Source organism: Sceloporus undulatus, chromosome 6 (genome assembly GCF_019175285.1).
Source record: "Sceloporus undulatus isolate JIND9_A2432 ecotype Alabama chromosome 6, SceUnd_v1.1, whole genome shotgun sequence".
NCBI lineage: Eukaryota > Metazoa > Chordata > Lepidosauria > Squamata > Phrynosomatidae > Sceloporus > Sceloporus undulatus.
Window position 1 is genome coordinate 64,831,599 of NC_056527.1, and position 17,697 is coordinate 64,849,295.

General features: G+C 38.5%; 1 protein-coding gene across 4 annotated transcripts in view; it reads left to right on the forward strand.

The window, feature by feature from the left end:
- Positions 1–17,697, forward strand: part of SUGCT (succinyl-CoA:glutarate-CoA transferase) — a 372,291-nt gene that overhangs the window by 303,184 nt on the left and 51,410 nt on the right. For all 4 annotated transcript variants that reach the window (XM_042476870.1, XM_042476871.1, XM_042476872.1 and 1 more), the window contains one exon: positions 10,040–10,103. In XM_042476870.1, the coding sequence (XP_042332804.1) occupies positions 10,040–10,103 (64 nt within the window). The remainder of the gene's footprint in view (positions 1–10,039; positions 10,104–17,697) is intronic.

The window sequence follows — 17,697 nt, forward strand, 5'->3', positions numbered from 1 at the left end:
CAAATTATCCTAGTTCTTCATTATAGCCTCATGAATCAAACTAAATATGCATTATCTACCTAGATGCTGACAACTATTAAATATTTCTTTAACTGAATAATTTCTCTAAAGACTGCCACTTAGGCAGAAATCTCCCAGTGTATATTTGTGTGTGTATGTGTGTGATCATTATTATTTCATTTGTCGAAAGTCGGTCACTGCAATTTTACTTGAGTGATATGGGATTTTGCCTTTCTGTTCAAATTTGTGAACACCACTTCCAGTTGTACTGTGGGAAGGAATATATCAATTGGACAGCGTTTTATATATTCTTATACTTTGGAGTCCATTTTGTTTGCCCCAGTGGCCATTTAAACAATCACTTTATGAGAACAATATTTTTCCAATATTGCATTCTATGTCTTAAAAGGCTTTGTTTCATTAAAAGAGGATGTGAAATAAACTGACCAGCCTTGTTTGATAAATACAAAATAAATGTGCTTATCTGTTTCCCCCCAAAAAAACTTTAATTTTGTATTTAACAAGAATAGTGTCAGATGTAAACTCTTGACAGAAATGTATGCAATCTGACATAATGTATATATCAGAAACGAAAAAGTTTAATCTCTGAGAGATCTCTGGAGAAATACTCTGAAAAAAAAGCAAGATATTGTTACTGCTGTTTCTGCAGCCATCCATCAACAAGTAGACAGTGAGCATTCTTAATTTTGTTTCCTCTCTTCTGGAATAATTTTGCAGGAGTTTCTTGGCATGTGAATCCTTGTTGACATATTGTTGGCTTTATTTCGTGGTGCATTAATTTTTTTTAATATCATAAATAGGTCGAGCATATGCTCAATTCATTTGCCTTATGACAAATCAAGTTCTAGTGTCTTCCATAGCTTGACTCTACTGATGAATAACAGCAACTTGAAGAGGGACTAAACACCTGAAGGCTCTGATTCAAATCCCACAGAAATTAGTGAAACTATCTCCATGTTAGTAAAAAAGATGTTTTTCAAAAGATGTTAAGTGCCTGTTATGGTGATTGTCCCTTGACAGAAGCTTGCTCCAACATTCTGGGGCTTTCCCCCCTTGTTTTGGAACAGTTTGTAAGATTCACATTTGGAAAAGCTTCCACTAGCAGAGCTCTGGAGGAATCAATGTGCTAATGACTATGAAAACCCCCAAACTGGATCCCATAATCTAAAATTGAAGATTTGAATATCTCCTTTGAAAATGGAAACCTCTGTAAACAAGGATACTAAAGAAGGTATTCATTGAAGTAGTTAAAATATTAAACGTGGCGCAATGACAAAGAAAATAGATACAGTTATGCTTATAAATAAAAAAATAGGTAGATGCCCTATGTAAAAGCCTATAAAGGATATAGCCAGACAGTTTACAGTAATGCAATCATTTCTTACCTGTCCTCTGGGTTCCAGGGCAAACTATGGAAAGCCATTTCAGAGACTAAGGGTCAAGCTGCACATTACATTGAACTGTGTAATTCTGAACTCAGGGCTTCTGGTTTCACTAGGAATGTAGTACATGCCAAGGAGAGGTTTAATCCTTCCATCACAAGCCTACAATATTAATAGACACTTCTTTCCTAATGTTACAGTTCATCATAGCAAAAAACCCTCTGTCTTGAAGGTAAAGGGTTAAATCTCCCTTCCTCATAAACAGTAGTCTCTCTCTTGATCAGTACTAACTATATAGTTGGCCCTTTTTATCCACGGACTTTATATCCACAGATTCAAACATCCACGGCTGGAAACTATTCTAAAACCTTGATTTTCCATTTGATGTAAGGGGCACTATTTTATTATACCAGTGTATTCAATGGAACTTGAGCATCAATGGATTTTGTTATCCACAGGGGGTCCTCGAACCAAATCCCGGTGGATAACAAGGGCCCACTGTGTTTTTAAAACCCCAGGTGTAGTTTCTTGCTGCACACTTCATGTAAAGTGTCGTTTGACCTAGAGGTATAAAGAATATTTTTTCTCATCATCAGTGAGAAAAGATGTCAGTCACAGCATGTGATTGAAAAGATTGTCAAACACTGCAAGATTTTTGTTCCTATATAAGAGTGAGCTTTTGGGGGTTTTGTTGTTTTTGCACACATATTGCCATGTTTTATCTGATTTGCACAAATTACAATGGCTATGCACAGATGAATCTGCTGGAAACCAGTGGTGTCCCTGAGGTTGGTATCACCTGATGAGGGGAGGGGCCAACTGCCTTGGTTTCCATCAGCCATCCAGACTGCTGTTGCCCCCACCAAGACCTTCAGGGTATGGCATGGCTGCAGCACCACTAGACTCTGAAGGCACCACCTGCCCGCCCCCAGCAGTTGAGGGTGGCAGCGTTGCGGCCCCCGGATGGCCTGTTTAAGGTCCTCTGAGGCTGCTGTGCAAGTGGGAAAGGGCACTTTCTCACTCACCCAGTAGCCATGCCAGTCCCTCTGAGTGCACCACCCCACTGGATGACACTCCTTTCTGGGGTCTCACCCGGTGAGGTCTGCATCCCATTAGTGATGCCCAGATGAAAACATTTCTCATAAGTGTGAAAAATGATCAAAAAATGCACAAACATTCTTGTACTTTTACCTGACAGGGAGAATACTTTGAAATGTTCCATTATCCTGGGCAAAAGTGATATGGGTGAAGGTTTCTATCACTAGTTTGACCCAAATATTGTGTTATCTATACAGCATTATTCAACCTGTGTGAATTGTGTTTGGAGTGAAGAAGCTTGGAATTTAAAGTTCTCTTAAGCAGCTTTAGGATCTTTGTCAAAATATTTTCAGCATTGGCCACATCCACAGTGCAGAAATAATCCAGGTTGACATCACTCTAATTTCCGTGGCTCAATGCTATGGAATTCTGGGATTTGTAGTTAGTGTTGGCACCAGAGCTCTCTGACAGAGAAGGCTAAATGTCTCAGAAAACTATAGTTCCCAGAATTCCGTAGCATTGAACCATGACAGCTTAAGTGGTGTCAACCTGGATTGTTTTTAAAGGAGCTGCCACTTTTTCAGTATACACCCAACAAGAAAGGCAATAAGCAAATCAACATACTTGGCATGAACAAGTCATATGTAGCAGTTCTGCAGGGGCAATGCAGAATCATTCGCTGAAGCAAATTTTCTTGGAGCCGTAGTAAAGAAAATTGTTTAAGACAGTTGTATTTGGATAAATAAGAAATCCACAAGAAGTTTCTTCCCTGGCTTGTCTGAAAAGAGGCCAGAATTTTGCTACATCACATATAAATAAGAAATTATTAGGGTATATATTTATCATACACTGTATACCAGATGCTAAAAGTAAAGACATGCCCTCCTGCCCAGTAGATAATATAAATATATAGGAATAGGCAGTTAAGTTTACAAGCTCTTCAGTTCCAACAGTTGGTAAACATGTGATCTTGAACATCTGACATATAATCTGCCCATTTTATAATTCCCCATATGGGAACCACAGCACAAGAAAGTAACTAATGTATCTGTATCCATGTTTCACAGCATGACATATTTTACATTTGAAAGGTCATATATTTTTATTAAAGTGTCTTAAACAATTTCCCTTACTACTGCTCCAAGAAAATTTGATTTATATATTTTTTAAATGTTGCATAGCCCCTGCAGAAGACTCGTCCACTCCAAGTATATTGATTTGCTTATTGCCTTTCTTGCTGGGTGTATGGTGAAAAAGTGACATTCACCATAAGTTGACTGGTGACTTGAAGGCATACACACGCACACACGCACACTGGACCTTACTGCATTGCCCCTGGGGATGTGATGGGGGCATGACGAAAGGGAGTGGGATAAGAACAGAATGGGTGCTATCACCCATTTTACTGCACGCTGGAACACTGCCGCCGGAGGTTCCCATTGCTCTCCCGATCCATCCCACAGGAGGCGATTTTCAGGAGCGCTTCTGAACAGTTCCTGAAAATCGCCTCCTCTGGGACGGATCAAGAATGCAATGGAAACATTCGGTGGTGGCGTTCCGGCGTGCAGTAAAATGGCTGATAGCAACCATTCTGTTCTCATCCCGCTACCTTTGTCACGCCCCCATCAGCACTTCAGATGTCTCTCTTATTATTATTATTATTATTATTATTATTATTATTATTATTATTATGCTTTGCCTCATGTTTGGTAAAGCATTGGTTGCCACTCTATCTTAAGGTTTTTCTGTGTTTCTCATTTTGCAGTGGTTCACTGAAAGAGTCTGTACACTTTTTGCGATGACTTTTGTTTTGTTTTTGGAGGGGCTTCAATGAGAAGTGAGACTTCAGAAACAATTTAATGTCCCTGGGAACTCAGCATGTTGGATCCTTTTCTATATTTCTGTTGATATCCTGCTCACTCCAGACTTGGCCACATACAATGGGTGTCTTGAAACTGACAGAAAGACCTCAACACAACTTAAAAACTATATATAAACAAGCTTCAACATACACTTGGCAGGTGAAGGATGTAGTACTTAAAGAAAGGCTCTTGGGAACTCACTACAGCATGCAGTGTTGGAAAATATATACTGATGATATACGTCTTGCATAGAGAAACAGGTGAAGCCTCTGTGGGCTGTAAAACTGAGTGCAATACAAATATGAATAATACCATGCCGTTGTAGGTTTTTTTTACTTGCTTATTAGGTTAGGCAGTGACTTTGCGAGTGTTCAAAACTTTCTGACTATGGAGACATACATAGAAGAGGTTGCGCATGATTTCTTTAACAGGAAAGATATAATAGCAGAATGTTGCTAAGCGAGGCTACTCTGTATTAGCAAGGGGCACAGGTTCAGATACATATGATTGCAATACTTTTTGTATGTACAAACACAGAAATGTATTGGAAACAATGTGAACCATAAAGAGATGCTCATGTGAGTAAGATGCTTTGGAAAAAACACAGACAAACTTCTAGCAATGAAATGAGGCTCCAATTTTATTTCTTTTCTGTAGCATTAGTGACTTTTGTTGTGGCATGGCATTTTGTCTTTCTACTTTTTGATGTAAATAGAAAGTATTAGTTGGTGGGCTTACATCTAGGGATATGTAGGAACTATATGCTATTTATGCTAAAATTTCTAAGTTAACTATAGTTAAGGTAGCAATTAGAAAAACTAAAGTGCAGAATGAGCTCAAGCTCGATTGGTAAGACCTCTTCATATGGACATGTTAGAAAGAAGGAACTGCTGGACCTCATCCCCTTTCCCTCCACCACTCCCTTCTCCTTTTGTGTCATGTCTTTTTAGATTGTAAGCCCGAGGGCAGGGAACCGTCTAATTAAAAAGACTGTATGTACAGCGCTGTGTAAATTTACAGAGCTTCATAAATAAAGGTTAATAATAATAATAATAATGAGAGTAAAACATAAATATAAATTTCATCTAGAGTGGTGAACTGTTACGATTTCAATATGCACAATTCACTGTATTACAAAATTGTTAAGTGTATGACACAAATAAAGAAAGGAAAAAGGAAACAAGTGGAGGTTGGCCCAAAGTGGAGCTTTATGTTCAGAAAACCTGGGTCTGCCTTTCTGGTCAGTTGTCTGGTTGCCACATTCTGTAGTAGCTGTGATTTCTGAAGCATCATTAAAGACATAAATCATATTGAAGTAATCTGACTTAGACATTAGTTATCAAATAGTTCTCTGAAAAAAGAAATATCTCAGATTTATAAAATGAACGAATGCAAATGAAACACATGCACCTAAAGATCTTGTCTTTGTTTAAGACACTGAGTGTTCATTGATTATTACCAAATGCATGACAAACATTAGACTTAACACTCTGGATTATTTTGTACTGTTAGTTTTCTAAAGGTTAGAAAATGGGGAACAGCGAGGCTTCAAATAAATATTTATTATACATGGTTGAAAGCTTAGAGGTCTATAGATCTTTTAACTCTTAACAGAAACTGTAGCAATTTTTTTAAAAAAAAGAGCATACAGTCATTAACTTTGTCAAAGAAATGGTAAAATTAGTGTGTAACATTGATCTTCGTTTATTGTTCTCACTTAGTTTCATTACAGTTACATTAATATATCTTTATGGATGTTTTCATCAGAAGACTAGCAGACATGATGAAAGAGCTGACAATATGCACAGTGGAATATTTTAAATTTCTGCTTCTGCTTTATTAGGAATTGAAATACAATTTGAAAATATTTCTAAAAATGGTCAAAAAACATGTTTTTGAGTGTTAAGAAACTGATGAGAAGACTCCAGGACTGACAATAATATTTGCAGTACAGGGACTGATGCGTGCAAAATTTGCAGGTGGTTGTTTTGTGCAGGAAACAGCATTTTTTGTGTGTGCAGAAAATAATATTTCAATTCCGAAATATTATTTTCTATGCAGAAAAAGCTGTTTTTTTGTGCAGAAAATGCTGTAATTGGGGACTTACTGTGCACAAAATTCTTTACAGGAGACAGTTTTTCTGCACAGGAAATACGATTTCTGTATAGAAATATTATTTTATGCACAGAAGAAAATGCTGTTTTCGGTGCAGCAAAGCCCATTTCCTGCACTAAATAATTACAAGCATATTTTGATCAGAATAAATCCTGAACTGTGAATAGAGTTCAAGAACTGTATAGTTTTCAAATACAGGAAGAAAATTGTTAAAATTAACCACCGAGTCTTTTTAGAAGAAACCTAAAGGTGATAGATAATGCACAGGTGAACTTATGATGGATGCCCAGACTACTGAAGGCCAGGGCTCTCAAATGACCAACCAATGAACAGAAAACAATGGAGATTCAAACAAACATGCCTTTCACCAGGACCTTTTCTTGCACAAGTATGCTAGGAGCTTTTGCAACAGGCACTGCTTGCTGTAGCATCTTTTTTTTCTTTGTAATTTTATGGTTGGGGCAGCTAACTGGGCACATAAATGATTACAGATGCTCACTTTATTATTTGTTTGCTTTCAACTGTATCTGTTTATTTAATTAATTCTATTTATATCCTGCCTTCATTTAAAAGACTTTCCAGAGCTGGTAACGATTTTAAAATAATTTAAAAGGACGATTGTTATAGTTTGCTTCTTTAGTTTTTAATAGCTGTTTAATCCCATTTATTGGTTTGCTTACAAATATTACTGGTGTGTTGTGGAGCCACACTGCAGGGAAAAGGGTTTTCAACACTGCTGAAGAGGCAACTGGAAAAACCTAAGCTTGAATTGAAAGCAACTGGTCTGAGAGGAAAGGAGGACACACATTAAATAGAGAAAGGTGGAATTTTGTATGATTATATAGCACTGTAACTGTTGCTATGTAATGAATCCCAGCCTGACCTGCTCACAGCAGCTGCTGGAATCAATGGAGGTCTGTTGGTTAAGAAGCAGAGAGAGAATAGCTTCCTGAACTGGTCTTGGAGCTGTTGTTGGAGTCCCTCAGACTTTTGCTTCTGAGTGACTTCAACATGCTCCTAGAGACTAGCCTATCAGGTGCAGCTCAGAAGCTCATGATATCCATGCCAAGCATGGGCCTATTTGGATGGTTTCAGGACATACACATTTGGCAGGTCACAGTGGCATCACTAGATTTAATGTCACCCAGTGCAGTAACTCATGGTGTCGCCTCCCACCCATGCATTGATCTCCTCCTGTATTACACACTACAGAATCCTTAGGTATGTTTTTTGTACTCATGGTACTAACTGAGTGTAATTACTGTATATTACAATAGCTGTGACCTAAACAACTAGCAAAATCAAAAGGATACTTTTAAATTACAAGGTCATATGCACAGCCTCAAATTCACTTACATATATGAATATGAAGGCATGAATCATTGGAAAACACAATAATGCTAGGAAAGGTGCTGGGAAGTAGAAATAGAGGAAGGCTGCATGCTAGATGGTTGGACATTATTAAGGAGATTGCAGATATGAATTTGCAGGAACTAAGCAGAACAGTGGAGGATAGGGAGTCTTGGAGATGTTTCATCCACATGGGTGCCATAGGTTGAGAGGGTGGTTAACTGCAAAAATATAAATAAAATAAAATACAGCAATATCAATAGCAAGTACATTTCTATAGCACTTATCAGTGCACTTAAGCACTGCCTAAGCCGTTTACAAAGTGTAAGCTAATTGCCCCCAACAATCTGCGTACTCATTTTAGTGACATCAGAAGGATGCAAACCTAAGTCGAGCTTGAGCCCTTTGCTAGTACAGTAGTCCCTTACCTTACTTGGGGGATTCGTTCCGGCCTCCCCTCCCCCCGTGTAAGGGAAATGCAGCATAAGCTCAAGCCCCTTAATGCTAATGGGGCTCGTGTGCGTGACGGCGCGGTGGCACGGCGGCATGCAGGGGGATGGGTGCACATGCCATTACTCTTTCTGGGACATAGTGCCATTTCTTCAGGCATGGCTTCCAGTATAACGTGGGTGCACCGTATTAAACTCACAACCTTATAGTTTGTGAGTGGCTGCTGTACAGGCATTTAACCACTGCACCACCAGGGTTCCTACAGACGTGTAGTTTCCTTTGTATTCAGAAGTGGAAGAAACTGTAGTTTTAACTCTGACAGAGCTAACAAATTACTAATTAAAAATGAGCCTGTATTTATCTATTAAAGAGGTAGGCATTTCTGGCCCATCTTCTGCCCTTTGGATTCTCTAGATGGCCTACAGACAGCTAAAAAACAAAACCAAACACCAAAGTAGCTTTTACTTTTAAAAAATGTATTTTTGAAATGGGAAACTGTGTGTGTGGAGGGGAGTGCCTTACAGCCTATTTAAAAATTGAATCATTGCTTCTAGAGGCTTCCAGGAGAACCAATTCATCTTTTGGGAGGGCTAGAAAAAGGGTAGGGAGTCTGAAAGAGCTGAAGACTGGCATAATAATAATAATAATAATAATAATATTTTCCTGCCTCTCCCAGGTGGATTGAGTCGGGATTACAACTGAACAATAACAATAAGATACAAGAATACAACATATAATTTTCAAGCATTAAAACAGTTAAAAACAGTACAGTCAAACAATTGTAAGATATAATATTCTGATTTTGAATAGAAGATTGAATGATGTCATACAGCATGAATGGCTACAGCCAGCAGAAACAAATCAAGAATACAAAGGACAGGGATGAGGCATGCAATAATGCATATGTGGCAGTCTAAATCCTGTCCATTGTTTTTGAATTAAAAATCCCAGGATTCTTTGCCATTGGTTCTGCTGCTAGGGCTTTTGCCATTTGAAGTCCAGCAGCACCTTGAATACCGCAGATTCCCCAACCCCAGTGAAGAATATGTGTGTTTCGCAATGACCATTTCCTGTGGTCTACACTGGGAGAGACTCCTCTCGCTCCCTAAATGGTAGTTGTGTTTAGTTATTCTTTCACTTGGGTGGGCTTTTTCAGTTCCTGAAATAAATGGGCCAACACAACTGAAATGTCCCTCTGATGTATCATAATGATGTCATTCCATAGATTTTTCATAAAACTAATGCATGCTCTCTTTTGAAGAGATGGGGAGAGATTTCTTTCTTTCTTTCTTTTTGAGTAGTTACATTTCACTTAAAAATTTCACTTGTGACTTTTTGGATGCATTTTCTTTTTCAGGGGAGGAATGTTTAAAAGAAAATTCTGTATAACTAAAGGTTTTAAATTGATATAGCGATGCAAAATGGAAAGAGCAAAGTTTACAGTTCCATTACTTCCCTTCTGGGGAATGTAAAACTACAATCTGGAATATGAATTGTTAAGTAAAATTAATTGTCATGAAGCCATGAAATTCTAGAGAACTCATCCACCATCATTGACAAGATATTTGCGTCTGTGTTCATTTGTTTTCTGGTAATAGAGATATAATAACTGAACAGAACAGTAACAATTTTGAAAAAACTGGAAAATTCACCAGCTTCCAGTATTGCACATATAATTCTAATGTATCCTTTTTTCCTCACCTAATGAGACTGGAGTCAGAATGTTGTTTTTAATTTAGAACTTTGTATATTACTGACTGTAACACCTAAAAAAACAGTGATGCTTATTATTATAATGCTATATATGTTGTTGTTTTTTAGGTTCTTCACAATGGACTTGTTATGGCGATGAATCATCCAACCGCAGGGAAGATTGCTGTTCCAGGTTGGTCTGTTTTCTTAAGATTTAAAGTGAAGCACTTGTGAAATCAGGCTAATACCTTGCATGCAACAGAATGTGCTCTATGTCCTGCATCAACAGTTGGATCTCTGCACCTTCAATAAGGCCATTGTGCCTGTGGAACCCAAAATACTGCAAGGAAGTCTTTCCCACATTCTGAACAGCTTCATCCCCAATCTTCAAAAATATTTGGTTGATATTGTCCAATTTGATGTGTTTTAGGAAAGGAGTGGGCAATCTGTCACATAAATGTGGCACTCAGAGACCACTGGTATGGCCAGCTTGAATACTCTGCTATTGATGTAGTTGCCACTGTAACCACAAAGGGAAATGGACAGTCAGTTTTATGCATCATGTTTCCTTGCAGAATCAATCTCACTGTTTCACACAGTGTGTATCCTGGTGTGCATATATATGTGCTTATGTATAGCCTCAGCTGGCCAGATAGCATGGCATGAATCCTCTAGGATTAGAAATATTCCCCACTTCTGAATTAGGAAAGTATGCACTGGTACTTCTCTGGAATAGATGTTGAAGTATCTAGAAAATTATTTCAGCTAAACAGGCATAAGATTGACATGCAAATACCAGTAAATTTCATATGTTCTGCAATCAGTAATCTTCCCGTTCAGGTTCTCAAGATAGAAAGTGAATACTTTGGTGCTCAGGGATGGTGACATTGTTTTTGAGCACCATGTTGATTGAATTCTATCTCTTCTGAGATGTTTTTGTAAATGGAGTCCTGGCTAACCAGTAAGATACTGTTGGGCTGTGAGGGTAGTGGGCCTTGGACTAGGGGCAACTGTTTGGGCTGGAAGGGCAGTATTTGGCCATCTTGGGCAAGAAATATTTTGGCACCCCCTGTCGCCTCTCAGAGTAAGGCAGGTAGGCGGCGAAAGGAGAGAGGTCTCTCCTTAGGGAAACATATGTTTCTGGTCAGATGATTTCCTATGATCCTGTGGGGCTCTTTTCTGAATGAGATTTGAGTTCAGCAAGCCTCCAGAAAGTGGGAATTTAATAATTATGGCCTGTTTTGTTTCTCTCTGTGCCTTAGTTGCCCTGGCCTGACTCAGAGATTATGACATGGAAGTCTTTGTTGACATGAATTTCCCCCTAGTCAGAACAGTTCATGTTCTGCCTGAAAGACAGTGAATATTTTGGAAACCCTGCCCAGTAACATATGTTTTTATCAGGAGGTGGTTTACAATGATTTGCACCAGCCAAAGGCGCCATAAATTATTAAGGGCCATTCCACTATTACTGCAGTAGGTATCTAGCTCTTTTTCATTTGAGTGTATGGCATTCCTTGTCTCCTGTGACCATATCTCTCCAGTTCCTGGGGAAGAGAGGAGTCCTTCCAATTTGCATAGCTTACGAAAAACTTTCTTGAACAAGTTTGAGGACCCTTATCTAGAAAAAATCTTGAGCATAGATTTGATGAAATGCTTACTCTTTGTTTTTACAAATGTTTCTGCTAAACTATCTATGAATGGCAATCCTCAAACCATTTATTCCACAGTAGTCCCTTTGAAGTTAATTGCTTACCCTGGAGTCAGTTGGACTAATCTGGAAAAAAAGCAGTGTGTATTTGCACATCTGTGTTTGTTTTAGGTTTACCTTGAGCCTTACATAAATTGTGGCCTCATGTGTTTGTATGAAATGGCAAAATACGGCTGAATCAGAAGGACGGAATTTTCCCTTATGATAAAAAGAAAGAAAGCCTCCTGAGAATAATTTTTTTAAAAGAAAGTTAATTATTGTGACTTTTTGTGATGACTTAGAGATAGACATAAAGTAAATTTGAAATGTGGTGCAGGAGTAATTTGTGATGCAAATAGAGTCCTTTCTACTAGCTTTGGCTGCATAATCATATTTTATGCTGAACTGTGTGAAGCACATTTAGAAAAAGAGAGCACTCAGGACTTTATCACACCAAGTTTGAAAAGTGGATTGAGAACAGGATAGTAGTGTTTATAGCCATATCTTAACACAGGATGCTGTATCTGTCCAGTAGTTGGTATGTAGTCCATCCACTGCTGGGGTGCTCTTTTTCATTGATAGTCAGAGTCTATCAATGACTCACAACTGCTCTGCTTTTCCACTGTTGAGTGAATGTGGTAAGATCCTTCTGAAACTGTTCCAATGTGCAGGCAGATACATGGTGCAAGAGAGGATGATTATGTTCCTCCTCCCCTCCCCGTCACTATTCCCAAGCAAGCTGTTTTTCTTTTCTTTGTTTCATTTTCTTTTATTTATTTATGTTTTTACTTAATGGATTGCCATGATTGTGCAATTGTACTAAAATTAGAAATAATAAATAAATAAATACAGACCCAAAGGCATGCTAGGAGGGTCATAGGGCAGGGAGATTGGGCTATGGATGCTGGCATACAGAAGAAAGAGGCTGATACAGAAGCAGTACCATAGCAATTTGGAAGAGCTGTGCAATAATCACTGCCCCCAACCTGGTATGCTTGTGTTTCCTATACTAACCGCAATTGGGATGCCTTACGTGTCTGGTGGGATGAAGTCCTTATTTAAACTATTGCTGGTCAGGACTCATTTTTTTTTTTGAAGAATAGATCATAAAAATAATCAGATATTTTTCTACTGGATACATTTTATATACAGTAAAAGAGACAGTGTGGCATGCTGGTTTGGGAGCTGAAGGAGGAATCTGGGATAGCCATGAGCATCTACACTCTTAGCCTTAGTGGAAAACTATGGCATAACTCCTCTGAATAAGTCTGGTCAAGAAATCCCTAGGATAGGGTCACCATGAATTGTAGCTAGCTTGAAGTCACATAACAACAATAGGTTTTGTATGCATTTCCTCCCAACATCCATTTTTTAAAACATATTTTTCTAGCGTACAGTTTTGTGCATTTTTCAAATAAACATATTTTTCAGCTGTGTACATTTTTTATCAAATGTCCATATGGTTATGTGATGTTATTTTTCTTCACTTAAATCTACTGTAAGCCTTGGGGATCTTGAGTTTCGGAGGCACATATCCACCCTGTTGTCATGCTTATGCCATGGAAAAAGGATATTTTTAAGAGTGGCAAACCTAACAAATTTATTTTCTATCAATACATCCTTATCCCCAGATTTTTATCCACAGATTCAAGCATCCATGGCTCGAAAATACTAAAAAAGTATAAATTCCAAATATCAAATCTTGATTTTCTATTTTATAGAAGGGACACCATTTTGCTATGTCATTGTATTTGGACTTGAGCATCCATGGATTTTGGTATTCATAGGGGATCCTCGAACCAAATCCCAGCGGAGAACAAGGACCCACTGTATTGGAGGATACCTCTGAAGACTACTCATAGACATGAGAGCAGAATACAAGAATCAGATTACTTACAGTAATGAAGTAGTTTGAACATATCTTATTGGTCATATGATCACTTCTGTTAATTGATATTATTTTCGGAGTTGCCATACTTTCAGAGGTTCATCAGTGTCTGGGGAGTGTAGGACCTTTTCTGTGGTGGTACCCAAGATATGGCCTACTGTTCCAAAGGTGTTTGCTTTTTATCCACTGTCAAGGTCAAATCTATTTTCCTTTTCTTGAACTGAATAATAATAGTTTGCACCCAAGCATAAGGTTGCATTCTATTAACATTTACTAACTGGGGCTTCCTTCTGGCTAGAAATGGATAGGGTTGTACTTCAACAAGAAATCACCTTGCCTGCAATATATTTGAAAGCTTCATTTGTCACTTTTGAAAAGCTGCCATCTTGACTGCGTAAAAAGAAGCAAACTAGCCAAAATGAAAAAAAGCCTTGATTCCTTCAAAAGAAAATATCAGGTAGCAATAACCTGTTCATGTTACATGCAGCCCACAATCCCTCTTTGAGAAAAGAGATACTCCTCGTGAGACAAGATCATACTGCAAGAACAGGAAAGGAATGAAAAGGGATGTTGCCATGGCTGTCAAGAGGGCTGCAAAAATAGGACAAAAAGTGGTTTTTCACCCACACTATTATCCACTTATTAAAAGTCAAAATCTGCAACAGTGTAGTGAGGTTAAAATGAACTGTCTTATTCTCTGATGACATCCCATTCTGATGAGCTTCAGTTAAAATACCTGTACTGAAGTAGACAGCTAAATGTTTTTATTAGTTGTGCAGAGGAAGCACAGGTATTTTTTTTTCCTGGCTGAGAAGGGTTGAATATGCATGAATACAGTGAACCAGTGTGGTCATGTCCCAAGCATATAAAGTGCAAAAATAGTTCACATAGTCTTATCAGCTCCCTTTGATAGAATTTTCCATTTACACATTCCTCTAAATGCTCATGTCTGCAAGTTTATTGGCAGCAGTCATACTCATATTGGCTGATAGCTTGCATGTGTCCTTTGCCAACCTACCATTCTAAATCTGGATATAAATGCCATTATTATATATGTTGGATGCAAAGTTGTTCTCCAGTCTCCCTTGATTTCAATTGGTGTTCTTTAGGCAGACTAAAGAAGGCAGACTGTAACAAAAATTTTCAGACAGTTGGCCATGAAACCACATTCTCTATCTACGGGTCCATCTACACTGTAGAAACATTGTAGTCTGTAAATGCTGTAACTCCAGCCTATGAAATCCTAGGATTTGTATTTTTACCATGGCTTTAGCCTTCTCTGCCAAAGTGTGCTAGTGCCTTCAAAAGTACAAATCTCAGGATTCTATAAAATGAAGCCATGACCGTTAAAGTTATATTGAACAATTTATACATTGAATTGATTCATTTTACTGCTATTAGCATAGTAGTCTCCCTCTATCCATGGATCAGGAGCAAGAACCTTTTCCAGCAATTTTTTCTGTAACTTCTAATAATAATAATAATAATAATAATAATAATAATAATAATAATAATTATTATTATTATTTATATTTCCCTCCTCTCCCTGTGGATTTACCAGACGGAACAGATTGTAACCTTTTGTAAAGGTGTTGTGAGGCATCATGATTGTCCAGAGGCAGACCTAGAGTAGCAAAAGCAAAAATTAACGCCCATATATTCACCATCTCATTCTCAGCTGCCATTTTGCAATATGGGTTGGTGCTGAGGAAGGAACACATCTTAGCAAGGCTTTCTGTGCTTACACTATCCCTTTGCCTGTTCATACCATAGTAAGGCTATAGTTGAGTCAAGCCTGGCCATAAGATGTAGAAGTGTGACAGAGAGACCCAAGAGGCTAAAAGGAATTACAACTGTCTTCCTACTGTGCTTTGGAAATGTAAATCTTCCTGCTGCCTCTTGTACTTGCCTCGTTCTTCTTAATGGTACAACCAGCCCTGTTCACAGGACTTTCTGGGTTGTTATTGTGGCCTGTTAAGTAGCAAATGAAAACCACTTGCTATAAAGAACACAAAGGAAGGAGACAGTGAAACAGTTTCTGCCACTTTGCTTCAGTGTTGGTGTTTCTTAGAATTACAGGAAGAACAAACATTTGACAAGGTTTTTATTTACTGGTGGCACTGTGAAATCTCTCTTTCTCTTTTACAGTAGCACCCTTTAGGTGGCAAAGCATGCATGGAATTGATGGCTTTGTTTTTAAAATTAAAATATTTATAGAAATATTGAAAGAAGACCTAAATGCATTTGGACTATTTTAAACATAGGCTTATTAAAAGGATTCTTTCCTCCAAAATTTTGTCATTGTCTGTGGAGGTCCATAAGGAGATACGTTTTGTTAGCAAAGCAAATAAAAGGATACTAGACTAAAATGAACTTGCCTAAGCCTTTTGTTCCTCTGATTGTTCCAAGATTATGAGTTAATTTCCCTGCCAGTGGAAGATTTCGAGCCCTGCTCAACCAGTTTCTAGTGTTCACTCCCTTGAGCACTTTCCAATACAGTGATTTTGAGATGAGCTGCTACCAGAAGCAATATTAGTACTCGTTCTGAAGCTACATTTAATTTTCCCTTGAAAGGTCCAAGAGGAATGAAATGTCACACTGTTTAGTGGCTTTCTGGTCATTATTCAAATTATGTTTATGACTTTATCTCAGCAAGACTATGTTGCCTATGCTGCAGTGCCCAAATAGCTGAGCCAGGAAAGCCTCTGTGTGCAAATCTCCAATGGATCCAGCCACTGAGTCAATTATCAGTTTAAAGCGTATGTAAGCTGCTTTTCAGCTGGTATGATTTTTCAGATCAATAAAATCAAGACAGTCCCTGTTCGCAGGCTTACAGTCTAAAAAGGTGCAACACAAAAAAAATGTCAGAAAATAAGAAAACTAAATTCTTGATGTTGTACAGTTCTTATGGTGACAAGCTGTGGTGGAAATGGGCTACTGATCTTTCAAAAGAAAGAAAAAGGATCTGATCTTCACTGACTCCACTGCAATACAACCCAAAGTGTTGCTCTTATGGTGACTAATTGGAATTTGCTGGCTTCTTGTCAATACCACCACTAGGATCTCAGATGACATTACATACATCTCTGATTGCACAGGGCTCCATCTTCCATAGCAATCTACTACTCACATTTTTCAGAGAGAACAAAATTGGAAGAAATCAAAAGGACACCAAAGGAAGTTCCAGCTCCTTCCCCAAACAAAATAAAAAGAACTTGGATGACTATGTGCTCACCATCTACTCTATGAGAATAGAGACTTTTGCACATGAAATCATGGTCTGAAACAGATGGGCTGATGGGGGCAGCTTCTAGGTGCTCATGGGGCATGGCGTTTACACAATCTATGCCCTCTGCGTGCCTGGATGCCACCCAGGGGCCACTCTGGAGCCACTTAATACAGCCCAAATGTGGCCTCAAAGGAGCAGATCTTTTCCGCTACTGTTTGGGGCTGTGGCAGGAGGCTCCCTCAGGGCCGCGACATGTGTTTGCTGTGGCCCCGGGGCAATCAGGCTGGGAACAGCTTCTGACTGCTTCTTTCTGCCCATCAGCTTTGCCCCCATGAGTGTCTGGCAAGACCCAACTCTGGTCTGGACTATTTTGTTAAACTCAGAAGATAACTGGCAAGAAATACTCTCTGCAGTTCTTGAACAGCACAAAATGTGCAGGTGGCTCACAATCTAGTTACCTGCATTATTCAGTTGCTGAAGCATGTAAAAAATTCTGGCTATATCTACGGCTGATCTGTCTGACTTGCCATCATGTGGACAGAGATAGGGAGAGACAGAGGAGGGGGAGGAGAGTTGGTCAGTGGTTAGAGTGCATCTTAAGGTTCTCACATGGGCAGTTTCTTAGCTCAGTCTGATGTACTAAACAGGGTTGTTTTGTGGATATAATGAGAAGAAGATCAATATATGTTACTTTGATCTCATTGGAGAAAGATGTGGTATATATACATATACTAAATAAAAAAATAAACCATAATGTTGATAAAATTTGCAGGGCCATAGAAGTGCATTAAAGTTATTAAGTGATTGCTATAGTTTGTTACTAGTTCTCAGAAAGAAAAAGTCATTAAGATGGAGGTGGGAGTAGGGCTTTCATTTGACTGAATGCGAGTGTATGTGCAATAACATATAATTTGTTAACTGTAGTTCTTCTTTATCTGGCTGTTAACAATGCAGTGGGGGGCCAGAGTTGTGGTTGGAAGAAG